Source organism: Protopterus annectens, chromosome 7.part0 (assembly GCF_019279795.1).
Source record: "Protopterus annectens isolate FY-2018-M chromosome 7.part0, PAN1.0, whole genome shotgun sequence".
Lineage (NCBI taxonomy): Eukaryota > Metazoa > Chordata > Ceratodontiformes > Protopteridae > Protopterus > Protopterus annectens.
The window spans coordinates 1,111,612,657-1,111,627,995 of record NC_056739.1 but is presented as its reverse complement, the minus strand read 5'-3'; the positions used below and the strand labels follow the sequence as shown (position 1 = coordinate 1,111,627,995).

The 15,339-nt window shown below is 43.9% G+C and overlaps 1 protein-coding gene across 1 annotated transcript in view; it reads left to right on the top strand.

The window, feature by feature from the left end:
* Positions 1 to 15,339, top strand: part of UACA (uveal autoantigen with coiled-coil domains and ankyrin repeats) — an 845,278-nt gene that overhangs the window by 477,688 nt on the left and 352,251 nt on the right. The window contains exon 11 of the mRNA XM_044077695.1: positions 12,027 to 12,134. Coding sequence (XP_043933630.1) covers positions 12,027 to 12,134 — 108 coding nt within the window. The remainder of the gene's footprint in view (positions 1 to 12,026; positions 12,135 to 15,339) is intronic.

Sequence of the window (15,339 nt, the reverse complement as noted above, 5' to 3'; positions counted from 1 at the left end):
GAAGAGGTATTAAAGAAAATGAAGGATAAGGCAAAATCTGTGCAAACAATGAAGGATTTCTTACAGGTACAGCCACCTCGATTTAGCAGAAATTGGCCTTCTAAAAATTGGTCCTTTCCAGTGTCAGACAGACCTCAAAGAGGCAGATACAGACGCCCAAGAGACAAATCTCAGCCCCAAGGCTCTTACAGACCATGACAGTGGGGTGCTTCAACCCCAAAAGGAGGAGGAGACAAGTCACAGCCTTATAGGAAACAGTCCCAATGACTTCCCCCTTCAAATGCCAAGCACTTACCTTTTGGCAGCTCCCTTAGGGGAAAATAGCACTTTTTTCACAAAATTGGCATATAATCACCCAAGACAAATGGGTTCTGAATATTGTGTCTCAAGGTTACAGTTCCACTTTCACACACTACCAAGGCCAAAAGGAATGCCAGACCTGCTACTAAATCAATGGGCAGAGGCACAAAAACAAATTACAGCCCTCGTGGACATGAGAGCTATTCAAAAAGTGCCACAACAGGAACAAGGACAAGGATTTTACTCAAGACTTTTCTTGGTCCCCAGAAAGGACAAAGCCTGGAGACCCATACTGGACCTATCTACTCTAAATACATACCTGGATGTTCTGAAATTCAAAATGTTGACACTACAGCAACTTCTTCCCATGCTGGGCAAGAAGGCTTGGCTTATTACTTTGGACCTCAAAGAGGCATACCTACATGTCCCAGTCAGACAAAATTGCAGAAGATACCTCAGATTCATAGCTGGCACAATGCATTACCAATTCTCTGCACTGCTCTTTGGCTTATCTACTGCACCCAGGGTCTTAACAAAATGCCTGGCTCCAGTAATTACATTTTGCAGACAAAAAGGAATTCAAATATATCCCTACTTGGACGACTGTCTTATTCAAGCAGAAAGAAGGATATTCTTCTAAAGTATCTGGCGTTTGTAAAAAGATTGCTAATTTGCCTAGGGTACACACTAAACGAAAAGAAGTAAAAAAAAGTGCCCTCACAAGAGATAATATTCCTGGGTGCCAGCTTAAATGCAACGGCTCAGATGGCTTATTTCACGCCAGACAAGCAAAGACAACTGACTCAGTACTTTCAATTGATGGCAACAAAACCCCAACTCCCTGAAAGAAAAATTCTGCAGGCCTTTGGGTTCATGGCGTCCTGCATACTACTAATACCATATGCCAGACTGCATATGAGGAAATTACAATGGTACCTAAAAAGTGTTTGGACTCAACACTGTCACAGTTTGGTAACAGTGGTACCACTTATTCCCTGCCTTCAACAGGAGTTTTGATGGTGGGCACAGGCATGTCACCACAACAAGGGACAGCCTTTCACTTTACCCACAGCCAGGCAGAGACTAACAGCAGATGCTTTGGATTACGCCTGGGGAGCACACATGGCAGGAAAATGTATTCAGGGCAAGTGGGCCGCAGACCAAATGCATCTTCACGTCAATCAAAAAGAGATGCTAGCTGTACAAAATGCCCTAACAGCTTTCAAGGACCTTCTGCATCCAGGACAACTATTACTAAAGACGGACAACACCACAGTTATATGGTACATAAACAAGCAAGGGGGCACTCATTCTTATCCCCTCTGCAGACAGCCATGACTTTGTGGAACACAGCACTGACCTATCAAGTTCATCTGCAAGCACAATTCCTGCCAGGAAAGAAAAATACTCTGGCAGACGACTTAAGCAGAAACATCATGGATCCTCACGAGTGGAGATTAAAACCACAAATATTCAGCATGATAACACAAAAAATGGGGGTGCCCAGACATAGATCTTTTTGCCTCCCTTCTGAACTGCCAACTACAGAAATTCTGCACAAGGACTTACCACACACAAGCATGGAAAGTGGATGCTCTCTTGTTCAGCTGAAAAACCCTAAAAGTTTATGCCTTCCTACCACTGCCTCTCCTTTCAAAGGTACTCCTAAAAGCCAGACAAGAAAGGCCAAAAATGATCCTGATTGCCCCAGACTGGCCACGCCAGCACTGGTACCCAATCTTAAAGAACTTGGCTCAAGGCCCAGCATGGATTTTACCTCAAATTCTCTCATCTTCTGACTCAACAAAACAATCAGATCCTGCACAGCCAGCTCAAAACCTTAAACTTGGCTGCGTGGCAGATTACTTAGCCAAGCAGCCAACACCTCTTTCTAAAGCGGCTATGGATGTCATTTTGGAGGCCAGGAGGCCCAGCACCAGGAAATCCTATTCAGAAAAGTGGAAGAGATTCTGCGCCTGGAACCAGGCTCAAAGCTTTGACCCTCTTGTTCCAAATATTCCTCCGATATTACAATACTTAACTGAGATGCTGGGCAAGGCCTATCCTTTTCATCCATTAAGATCCACACCTCGGCCATCTCAGCTCATTAAAACACGGATCCTCCTATATTTTCTCATCCATTATTAAAACAGTACCTCAGAGGGGCTAAAAACTTAAGACCGCCCCGGAGAACACCAACACCAACTTGGGACCTCAACTTTTGTCTGGGAAAAACTAACTTTACCTCCTTTTGAGCCAGCCAATTCAGCAGAATTAAAATATGTGTCATGGAAAACTGCTCTGCTTCTGGCAATAACCTCAGCACGAAGAGTCTCAGAGTTACAGGCACTAATGGCAGTGGAACCTTTCATCATTTTTCATCAGGACAGGGTTTCTTTAAGAACAAACCCTACATTTATGCCAAAGGTGGTATCCAGTGTGGCTCTTAGCCAAACTATTCCCTTGCCAACATTTTATCCAAATCCCCAGAATAAAGGGGAGAGACTTCTGCACTCATTGAACATACACAGGCAGTTACGCTTCTACTTGGACAAAACAAAAGCTTTCAGGAAAACTTAGCAATTGTTTGTAGCATATGCTGCAGGATCACAGGGAAAGGCTATTTCAAAGCAGACCATTTCAAAGTGGATAGGACACTGTATCTGTTTCTGCTACACACAGCATGGAAAAACTGTACCTAGCAACATTAGGCCACATTCCACCAGGGCAACAGCCACTTCAACTGCCTACCTTAGAGGAGTACCTACCAAGGATATTTTGGAAGCTGCAACTTGCAGTTCAGTGCACACCTTTACCAAGCATTACCACTTGCCTCTTTAGTCTAAGTCCAGAGCTGGCTTTGCCACTGCATTGCTGCAGGGCCTCATAGCCACCCCGAATCCTTTATAGACCCAGCCACCAACCTCAGCTTTGGGATTCAGCCCAAGTGTAATGACTGCAGCAGTGAAACACGATGAACATAGTACAGTTTAGTACCTACCATAAATGTAGATGTTCGAGTGTATTCACTGCTGCAGTCCAGGTTACCCTCCCTCCACCCCCACTTTCTTAGCTGGGACTTATCTATACCTTTCTACCGTGTACAACCTATGTGGTGTATTTGCTTTTAACTGAAGGTAATGTTTTTATTTTTTATGTATGTTTTATTAGCAATATGTATTGCCTACCTATTTGGGGGCACCTGACATCTGGGGCAAGAATAACTGAAGAAAATGGCGTCGGCTGCATCTTGTATACCCCTGGGCGCACTGACGTCAGGGAAGAAGCGACAGCACCCGACGCCGGACCAAGACTTTGGAACTCTTGCTGACTGCGGGACCACCTGACGGCAGGATAACCCAAGTGTAATGACTGCAGCAGTGAATACACTCTCTAACATCTACATTTATGGTAGATACAAAACTGTACTTTCTTCGTGTTTCACTGTTGCAGTCATCACACTTGGGTTATCTGCCTGCAGGTAGCCCTAAGTTGGTGCACATACCAGAGTCTCGGTATTTCTGCATCTGATGCTGTCACTTCCATGACGTCAGGTCGTTAGGGGGAGGGGGTATAAAAACAAGCAGCCGACGCCATTACACCAGTATTTCTTTCCGAGAAGGAGCCTGAAGCAGAAGCAGTTCACAAGTGCCGGTCGGCCGCTACCTGAAATTTTCGTTTTTGAGATGATAATCCTGAAGTCTTCTAAAGCTAAGTACCCCATTGAGGATCCTTTTTTCTTGCTCTAACCGATGTCAGAAAAAGTTAACAATTGTCTTGCCTGTGGTAAGCAAATACCTCACAGAGATTTTCATTCTTACTATGTCACCTGTTTAGGTCCAGACAACGACGTACCTCACTGTCTGTTTTGTGCCTTGTTTAATGCCCGAACCATTCATCGTCGGGCTATCTTTGAAACTAAATTCTTTCATTCTCGATCTCCGTATTCCGAAATGGCTTCAGTAAACCATCTGACTACCGATCTTCCAAAAAAAGTAAAGATAAAGACAAGAGACAGGTCGCATAGGTCCAAAACTGCCGACAATGCTTCCGTTAAGCTAGTCGCCAGTCCACAGGTACTCAGTGAGGTGCCTTTGCAGCCCCTGATGCCTGCTTCTGTGGATTCGCAGACCTCTGCTGAGACCCATTCGAAGTCCGGTATGCCGCGAGATACTTCTTCGACTGTGGAACCAGTGGATGTCTCTACCTTGGATTGGTCTGGAGCCACTTCGCAGGCACCAGCTTCTGAGTGTGTTTTTCGTCCAACCGATGTCTGAATTAAACCGATGACTTCTTTTATAGCAAAAACTACCAAGTTTCTTAGGGCCAGAGTAAGCACTATGCCTAGAAAACTGACGACTAAAGTGCATGCTCAGGCACCCATGCCACAAAAAGAAGGCTGTGGGTTCTATTCCCACAACAGGTATATGGATTTATCTTCCATCACTTATTCAAATTCTTAGAATGGCTGAAGACCTTATTACGCTAATTAGGGGAAGCTAGCCTTCCCCTGCTAAGAGACAAAGAATTCAGTTGCCTTCAGATTCTACAGACTAGGAGTCCAATGACTGTGACCTTTCTGAATATCAGGACATGCCCTTATCAGCCTGTGAGGATTCAGATGCAGAGGAATCCATTCCCCTCTGCCTCCCCTCCAGAGGACTTTTCTTTTGGTGAAACCTTGCATACTTTGAGAGCATTTCCACTGGGAATGCCAAGACTATCCTCAGTCCAAAAAGAGACTCTGAGAATTTTTAGAGTTGCCTCAGCACAGGCCTTTAGCTATACCCCCTGTCCTGGATGTTGTAGATGGTGTTTTCATGGAATCCAGTCTTACTCCTGACACCTTACCTCTGGTCCTTAGGAAATCTGACAGGTACTACAGAGTGCCTGATTCCCACAAGTTTCTTTTCAAGAATCCTGTTGCTGATCCAGAGATCATTTCCCAGGGATCTACCAGCCAAAAATCCTACCCCTTCGGACAGGGATTCCAGAGCTTTAGACAGATGGGGTAAGAAGATATATATACCTCTGCAACTCTTACAATCAGGGCATTGAATTGCCAGTTTTACATGCTGAAATACCAGCAACATATTATGGAACTAAATAAACAAAAATAGTAATATTTCCAGATTGTGCAGAAAATAAAGATTTGCAAGAGCTTATGCTTTCTGCAAACCAAGTTACTAAGCATACTTTGCAGTATGGCTTTGATGCCATAGAAGCATCCTGCAGGGCTGCAGTCACTGCCTCTCTACTGAGAAGACATGCTTGGCTGAAGGAGCAGACCTTGCCAGATCATGTCAAATCCAAATTACTAGACACTCCTTTAAATAAGGACTGTTTGTTTGGCACCAAAGCAGAAGTTGTTCTTAAAAAGATGGAAGAAAAAGCTAAATCTATGCATACTGTTTAAGAATTCTTACAAGTGCAACCACCTAGATTCAGTAGGCATTGCTTGTCAAAACACTGGGCCTCTCCGGCCCCCTCCAGGTCATCCCAAACAAGACCCAGGGGAAACAGAGCACCCAGACTACAGTCTCAGGGTATGCAGAGATCTTAAGCAATGGATTGCCCCCACCACTAAAACAGGGAGTGGTAAGCCACCTCCCTATGGAAAAAGTTTAAAATGTCTTCTCTACTCTACTTCCCAGCCCTGCCCAATTGCTTATGCCCCTAGGAGGAAAACTTGCCCTTCATGCAAAAAACTGGATGTCCATCACCCAGGACCGATGGGTCCTCAACATTGTATCCCAGGGGTACAAATTTTATTTCCATTCACTGCCAACCCCAAGTGGGTTTCTAGACCTTCCTCCGTGGGCAGAGGCTCAACATCAAGTACTTTCCCTGCTCAATATCAGAGCTATTTAGCCTGTTCCAGTAGAAAAAAGTGGTCAGGGTTTCTACTCCAGACTATTTCTGGTACCCAGGAAAGGGGGATCTTGGCACCCAATCCTGGATCTTTCAATTCTCAACACCTTCCTGGTGGTCCCAAAATTCAAGATGCTTACCCTGCAACAGCTTCTCCCAATGCTAGCCAAGGATGCCTGGTTTGTCACCCTAGACTTAAAAGAAGGTTCTCTGTACATCCCCATAAAGGAGTCTTGCAGGAAATATCTATGTTTCAGGGCAATGACTGATCCTGTAACAGCAGCTCTACTTGAGGCCTCTAGGGCATCATAGCCACATTGTAAGGTGTGTTTACCCACTTGTTCTGCACTATGCATCATATCCTGCAACTCCTTCAAATCTGGTTGTTCAGGTTGAGACATTTTATTTCTTAATTGCGATAACAGAAACTGCTGATATTTAAGCATATGAAACTGACAATTTAAGGCCCTCATGGCTAGGATGGCCGAGGTATATACCTTTTTCCCCACCTTTCTAAGGATCTTGACTCTCTTTCGGAAAGTAGTGGATTCTTAGCAGTAGAGGCCTTCATTCCCTTGGGGCCTTGAGAAATGGTTTCAGGGTCAGCATTATGGCTTTTGTAAAGAAATTGGTGAGAGTTAGGAACTCTGTAGTACCTATCAGGCTTGACTGAGGCAGGAGGCAGGGAATCCGGATTAAGGCAAGCCTCCGAATAAACATCATCAAGTATGTCCAAGACAGGAGGTATCGCCAGAGGTCTGTGTTGAGGTAACAAAAGAAATTCCCCAAGTCTTTTCTTGGAATCAGAAAAGTCTTGGCCTTCCCAATGGAAGTGTTCCCTCAAGGTGTGCAAGGTTTCCCCAAAAGAAAAATCCTCAGGAGGAGATACAGAAGGAATGGACTGCTCTGCATCAGAATCTTCAAAAGGGGAGTAAGAGTGTTCCTCTATATCAGAATGTTCTGAAAAAATGGAGCCCTGATCAGAAGAGGGAGTATCTTCCTCCACTCTGGGTCTCTTGTCTGGAGGGGGTTGGGGACCCCTGATAAGAGTAATTAAATCCTCAGCCATTTTAAGCATCTGCTTTTTAGGAATAGGGCCTGGAGATGGGCCCTGTGCAACAGGTCTCTTGGGATGCCTGGCTGATTTGGACTTAGTAAAGGCCTTAATGGAAAAGGAAGATGAGGGTCTAAAGACACCATGGGTGGAAGTGGACCTGTCCACATTAGGAGGCTCAACACTCACAGTGGCTTCGGTGGTTGTTGTCTGGGTATAGGCCGAAGTACCTGCGGTCTCGGTTACAGAAGACACCGCCAAAGAAGTGTCTTCGGTAGTCAGGGACTGCATAGGCGTCTCGCTGAGAACCGGACCACGTGTAGCCGGTTTTGGCGTGGTGTCGGTGGGGACCGCGGACCTCGCGTGTCGGTCCTTGTCCTTGCGTTTTTTGGACAAAACGGTAGTCGGAGTCTCCGACATTTTATAATCAAAGGCTTTACCAAAAAGTGTTGCTTAACTCACCGATGCTGAATAGTGCGTTTATTGAAAGTAGCGCAAAAGCGACAGCCCGAGACGTCGTGGTCTGGGCCTAAACAAGGTATGCAGAGGGAATGGAAATCCTTATGCGGTATTTGCTTCCCACAAGAAATACAATTGTTAACTTTTTCTGACATCGGTCTGAGGCAAGAAAAGTTTCCCCAACGGGGTACTTAGCTTTAATGAAGACTTTGGTTTCCAATTTTCAGAATTCAGGAGCTGGCCGACCGGCACTTGCGAACTGCTTCTGCTTCGGGCACCGCGCGGCAAAAAAGACTGAAGAAAATGGCGTCGGCTGTGTCTTATATACCCCTGCTTCACTGATGTCAGGAAAGAAAGCGACAGCAACCGACGCCGGACCTAGACTTTGGAATTCGGCCGACCGAGGACCCGCCTTACGGCAGAAAACCCATCTGTGATTACTGCAGCTGTATTAGCACTCGAACATCTACATTTATGGTAGGTACAAAACTGTACTTTTCAGGGCAGGATCTTTACATTATCAATTCTATGCACTTCCCTTTGGCTTATCTACTCCACACAGAGTATTCACAAAATGCCTGGCTCCAGCCATTGCATACTGCAGGTTGAGAAATATCCAAATTTACCCATACTTGGATGACTGCCTGATTCAGGCGGACAGTCGGAAATTGCTGCTTCAGCACCTGGCATTTGTAAAAAGTTTTCTCACCTCATTGGGGTACTCCATCAACGAAAAGAAATCACAACTGGTACCCAGTCAAAAAACTGTATTCATGGGAACAAGCTTGGACACAACTTCCCAGATGGCGTTTCTCACTTCAGAAAAACAGGTCTATCTGACGGACTACTTCAAACAAATGGCCACCAGAACCCAGCTATCTGCAAGAAAAATACTGCAAGCCCTAGGGTTCATGGCCTCATGTATTCTACCAATTCCATATGCAAGACTGCATATGAGGAAACTCCAGTGGTACTTGTCTTTGGTGCCAGCATTCTCAGGACCTGGAAATAGTCATTCCTTATCTAAGGGCAGAGTTCCTTTGGTGGGCAGAAGCATGCAACCACAACAAGGGACTGCATTTTACTCAACTCCATGCCGCCCAAACCCTGACCACAGATGCATCAAACTATGCGTGGGGGGGCTCACATGGGCGAATGCATTCAGGTCCACTGGAGCCCAAGGCAAATTCTCCTGCACATCAATCAAAAAGAGATACTAGCTGTACAGAATGCTCTGACAGCTTTTAGATATCTAATCCATCCAGGACAACTGCTGATAAAAACAGACAACACCACAGTTATGGTACATAAACAAGCAGTGGGGAACCCATTCCTACCCACTCTGCAGGTTAGTCATGGCCCTGTGGAACACGAGCTTGGACAACCAAGTCCATCTACAAGCTCAATTCCTGCTAGGCAAACAAAATTCACTGGCAGACGACTTAAGCAGAAATCTCCTAGATCCACATGAGTGGAAATTGGAACCCAGCACCTTCAACCTTCTGATCCAGAGGTAGGGGACCCCAGAGGTGGATCTCTTTGCCTACTCCAACAACCATCAGTTAAGCAAATTCTGCACCAGGAAGCCTCACAGCAGGGCCTGGAGGGTGGATGCCCTATCCTTTCAATGGAAAAACCCTCTCAGTCTGTGCCTTTCCCCCTCTGCCCTTTCTCTCGAGTACTACTCAAGATAAAACAAGACAGGCCAAGGACAATTCTGATTGCCTCGGACTGGCCATGCCAGCACTGGTACCCACTCCTGCGCAGCCTGACAACAGTGCCACCCTGGCAGCTACAGCAGACTCCTACCCTGCTGTCACAGCAGGAGGGATAGATTTTGCATCCACAATTGCAAACCCTAAATCTTGCAACCTGGCCTATTCCTTGAATACTCCACCAGCACCCTAAGCAAACAGGTGCTGGATGTCATTCCTGAAGCCAGAAGGCCTAATACTAGGAAATCCTATGCTGAAAAATGGAAAAGATACTGTTCTTGGATTCAGTCTAAAGGGAAGGGACACAGCAGCGCCCTCCTTACCTCTAATCCTGAATTACCTAGCAGAGCTACTCCACAGAGGCCTATCCTTCTCCTCCATTAAGATTGGTGCCTCTGCCATTTCGTCTCATTCCAATACTGAACCACCTCTGTTCTCTCACCCTCTCATCAAACAGTTCCTGAGAGAGGCTAATGACTGAAGGCTCCCAAGCAGAGCACCCCCCCCCCCCTGCTTGGGACCTTAACTGTGTACTCGAAAAGCTCACGCTTCCTCTATTTGAACCTGCTGCTTCAGCAGAGTTAAAATTCCTTTCTTGGAAAACAGCCTTGCCTCTAGCCATCACTTCAGCTAGAAGAGTGTCTGAGTTACAGGCTCTGATGGCTGTGGAACCCTTTATTATTTTCCATGTTGACCAGGTTTCCTTCAGGACTAACGCTTCCTTTATGCCTAAGGTAGTGTCCAGTGTGGCTCTAAACCAATCCATCCATTTGCCAACCTTCTTCCCTAACCATCAAGGGGAAAGGATCCTGCACTCTTTGGATGTGCACAGACATCTCAGGTTCTACCTTGATAGGACTAAGCCTTTTAGAAAATCTGACCAGCTGCTAGTCAGCTTTGCAACTGGGGCAGAGGGCAAGGCCATTTCAAAACAAACCATTTTGAAATGGATAGCACACTGCATCCATTTCTGTTACAAGCACCATGGAAAACTGACCCCTCAGGGAGTCGGAACGCATTCCACTAGGGCTACTTCTACCTCTACAGCATTTCTCAGGGCAGTCCCTACCAGGGACATTCTAGAAGCTGCAACCTGGAGTTCTGTACACACCTTTACCAAGCATTACCACTTGCCTATCTTTTCCAACTCCAGGGCAGGATTTGCTACAGCAGTCTTGCAAAGCCTGCTAGCCAGCCCTAACTCTTCTTGACTGCCTCCACCTTTCCTCAGCTTTGGGAATCAACCCAAGTGTGATGAGTGCAACAGTGAAACACGAAGAATATAGTATAGTTGTGTACACTTACCGTAAAGAGTGTATTCACTTTTGCAGTCCTGGTTTCCCTCCCTCCAGCCCCCTGGTCTTCTCTGTCTCTTTATCTCTCCCCACTATGGCTATTCCTACTGGTATTGGTATTTACTTTTTACTGGTGGTGTTTTCCCCACCATATACTAGCTCCCTATTTGGGGGCTCCTGACATTTAGGGCAAGAAAAACTGGTGTAATGGCATCGGCTGCCTGTTTTTATACCCCTGATGTCATGGAAGAAGAGACAGCATCCGATGCAGAAATTCTAAGACTCTGGTATTCGGGCCAACTGTGGGCTACCTGCAGGCAGATAACCGAAGTGTGATGACTGCAACACTGAATACACTCGAACATCTACATTTATGGTAAGTTACACAACTGTACTTTCTTGTTCCATAAGTACTTGTAAGTATCAGTCACAAAACATCAATCTTTTCAGTTTTGTAGCCAGGAGGAGGGTAGTTCCAGTAACTCCACCAGTGTCACGAACGTATACTATACCAACTTTTAAACCTTGCAGACTTCAGAGAAGATTTTGGAACTTCAGCTTCCAGGGACACCCCTCACTGCTCTCATAACTCCCCTAAAACTCCTCTCCATAGACTTCTGTATACCCAGAGGCTAAAAAATATACTTCCTTGGGGATCATTGGCCTGACATGTTCTAAAAATTCCCTTTTTTGTACTCAACATTATATTTTGATGGATCAACAGGTGTGGGTGTGTGCGTGCAATATAAAATACATGTATGTATATCTAGACACACATAAGATGAGTGGTGTGGGTAATGTGTTTTATTGATAATGCAGCAGCAGCCGTCCATTGCCTATATATCTAGTGCCTGTTGCAATGCCAATCACAAATTTTGAATCAGCATGCTTTAACTTTTTTAACATACAAGTTAAGGAATTTCACTGAGTGGCATGTATTTGAGGAGAAACCACACAACAAAAATTGGGGGAAAAGGTTTCAGTTTTTGCTAGATGGGTTTTCACATTGAGGAGATGATGCCATGAATCAGTTCTGTTCCTCAAACTGAGTTAGAATGTTTTCTTGTTGATGTATTACTGATGAAGATATTTAGTTTGTGATCTGGCATTGCTGGACTCAGTAGTTTTATGGATATTTATGATTATTAAAAGAAATGCCAAATGTTCCACTGAAATTCATTAAAATAACATTAATTGTTCTGTCTTGACTTGATTTCTCATCCACTGTATCATATTGCTGAATTATATTATAGTGCAAGTGACTCTGTTACTGAAACTGTGTTAATTTAATTCTACCAAGTCACTTTTCTTATAAATCCTGACATTTTATAGGTTCTGGAGACAGAAAATGAAAATATGAAAGAAACTATAAAGCAGTTCCATCAGGACCAGAGACTTTTGTTAGACAAAGTCAATGTTCTACAGCAGCAATTTAATCAGGTATATATGGACTTGTATTATATTAGTGTTGTAAAATGATATTTATTGCTGTAAAGGCATAGTCTTTTGTCACAATATTTCATTAGAATTTTATACTTTTATTTTAGTGGCCATCTTGGATCATAAGCAGCGAGTCTGTGTGTTACTGGCGGCATGAGTTCAGGAACAAACTTAGGGGTATGACATGACCAGGTACCAGCAGTCCCATCTTAAGGAAGACGAGTGAGCCAATTGTGACTCATGTACCCCCCCTCCCACCCCTTAGAGGGATTGCCCAAAAGGTGTGTTCAGCCTACGTTTTACTGCGAGGGGATAGATATCAGCATCTGGTGTGTGTTGACATCACTCACATTTGACACTGTTTAGAGTTCTAACTGCTACTGCTGGGTGATGCCTTCTGCTGTCTCACTGCTTCACCTAATGAACTCTGGGGGGGACCCGTCCGGCAAATGATTATATGCAAGAAAACTGATGAGGAACCATGGGGAATATTAGGTGAATGACAATCTGGGCACTAAATCGAAGTATTGGCTGGGAGGTAAGAAACAGCAGTGTAAAAGTCAGAAGTAGGATCTGCAAGGAAGATGAAAATACGTTTTAACAAGGGGATTGGTGCATAGAGACAAACTGATGAAGGGAAATGTCTGCTAACTCCAGTTGTTAAGCTATTTTGTATACTGTCTTGTATTTTTTGTCTTAAAGTACTCTTATTTAACTGAATTGATTCTTCTATTCTTCAGAATGTGGCAGCAAGAGTACTAATAAAGCAGTATGCATCTGAGAAGTTGAATTTCTTATTTAAAATAGCTTTTTAATTAATTTTGCATACATTTTCATTTTTGTACTAATGGGCTTGTTTTGGAGGTAGCAGGATCTGGGGGTCTGCCCAACCAATGCAAGCTGCATAGTGGTGTCCGACTTACCCTGTTGACAGTATTTAGCTGACAGCTTCCACTTTATTTCCATTATACTGCACTGAATGTATTGTTTACCCCTTTGAAACCAGACCTTCCTGTCTAAACAGCCAATTTCAGGTACATTTCTTTGTTTTACTTGTTTAAAGTCACAGCTCTGTTTGCTTGGTCTTTAATCTTTTGTCCCTCTGCCACCACTGCTGACCTTCAGTTCCTTTTAAATTCCTCTGCCACTTAATTGGGGAAAAGAGGAACATCACTGTAGCAGTCAAGGAGATCATGAGTGAACAGGATGGAGATAATCTATCCCTAATTCATTTTGGGGGCGGGTGCTAGAGTGTGCCGCATTCTATGCGTGCAATTTGACCACAAGTTTTCTCCCATGGTTTCATTTACTGTCCTTAAGTAGGGGTGTGTGGGGTGGCAGCGAGTTTTGGTAGTCACTGTTTCTCTCTCAGCTCGACACTAACTGATCTTGTTTGCATATTGATCACTAATGCAATGAAGTTTAGTCATGAACACAAACCTGCTGTGCCTCCCCTTGAGGAATGAGAGGTGGCACTGATAGCATGATCCTCCCTCCTTGCTTGTAGCTCACCAGTACCAGGGGTGTATAGTCAGTGTCATTGTTCCAGCAGCACAGTTGTATACTCAGAATTTGAAACATTTTCTTTGTAAGTTTCTTTTAACATTGCAGTTTAAAATTTAGTGCTTTAGAAGACCATCATTATATTGTCCTTAAAAGTATCTGTTTAGATTGTTGGAGTTGCTTGTGAATTGCTTTTGTATCAGGTGATGGTTTTAACCATAATTTTTGGTGGAGTACTGAATCTTATGGGCAAGTACTAGGTAATCAGTCTGCAGACTATTACAAGCCTACCCAAAAACGCTATTCCAAATTGATGAGGCAGGGTCTAGAATTGAGAGTTTCAGTGTCCAGATAAATAAGGTCTAAGATAATACACACTCATAGCTTTACTTATGAGGCTAGTAAGACTTATGGGTCTCTAGTTAGCAGGGTCTGTGGCTGAGGCATCCTTGTGTAATGACAACAGTGGCAGTTTTTTTAGGCTTCAGGCATGTAACCAGTGTAGAGGCTTAAAGAGGTTAAATGTGGATTCAGCTAGGCCATATTTAGTACTGATAATCAAACAAGGTTGTACATTATTAGGACCAATTATAGGGTGTTACTATCTTCTAACAATAGTACACACATGAAAAAAGTTCTATTCAGAATCACCGTCAGGTGGGTATGCCACAAGACTGCTGGTGCCTTAAGGACATGTTTGTCACTAGTGTCCTTAGGAGTTTTTCCTTGGAGTACAGTGACTGCTGATTGATTCCTGTCTTCTCTGAGGAGACTTGTTTTTGTAATCCATAACATTTGTTTTGATCACTATACATACGTCTCATCAGTCAGATTCACTGCAGCACTGCATTGTCTATGAAAACAATATCCTGTCAATGCTAGTAATCCACCGAACCATCATCGATGCACTCATTTGTAGCCAGCTTTGTTATGATCCCACTTCATTTCTTCAGGCCTTCTTTAGTGCTTCATACCTCACATCAGCATTGGAGTATTTTCATCTGTGCGGCAGCTATTGCTTTATTTATTTTTCTACAGAGACAGTCAGTCCAACTCAAAAAGATTTTTTAATTGCGGTAAGCTTTTGCCAGCCATTTTTACCACAAGTTTTTGTAGTTGTAGCTTTTTTTTTATCTGTAAGCCATTTTCATTAAAGATGGATAACAGGAAGTTGGAGGTCAAAATAAAACTAAAAGGATAGTCATTTAGCAAAGAGAAATCAAAGGAGCCTTTTAAGGATCTCCAGAAATGTAAATTAAATATTTCTGAGGGTGGTTCCATTTCTCAAATTAATCGCAAGCACTGGGATGTAGAGTTTTTTTTATAAAATGCCAGAGGTCTCCACTGACCCTAGTTTTGCAAGATACATTTTGCTGTACTTTTGTAAGTAAGTGCTCACTTTGGTATCGTCAGGGATCATGCTTAGTTCAGGTGTTTGTGATAGTGTTTCAGCATATGTTCCCCATTCACACTGCCTTAATGGCATATGGAATTCTATACCTGCACAGACACCTACTCTCACAGCTTTCCGGAGTTGAGAATCCCATTCTCTGCCTCTAATAGGGGATTAGCTAAGCCCTTCCAATTAGGGGAAGCCTAAGGGGCATATATTTCATTTTTTTGTCACTATTAGGATGCGTGAATTTTACTTGGGCTGTGTGCTGTTTACAACACTGTGCAGATTGTAAAACAAGGGTTAGCA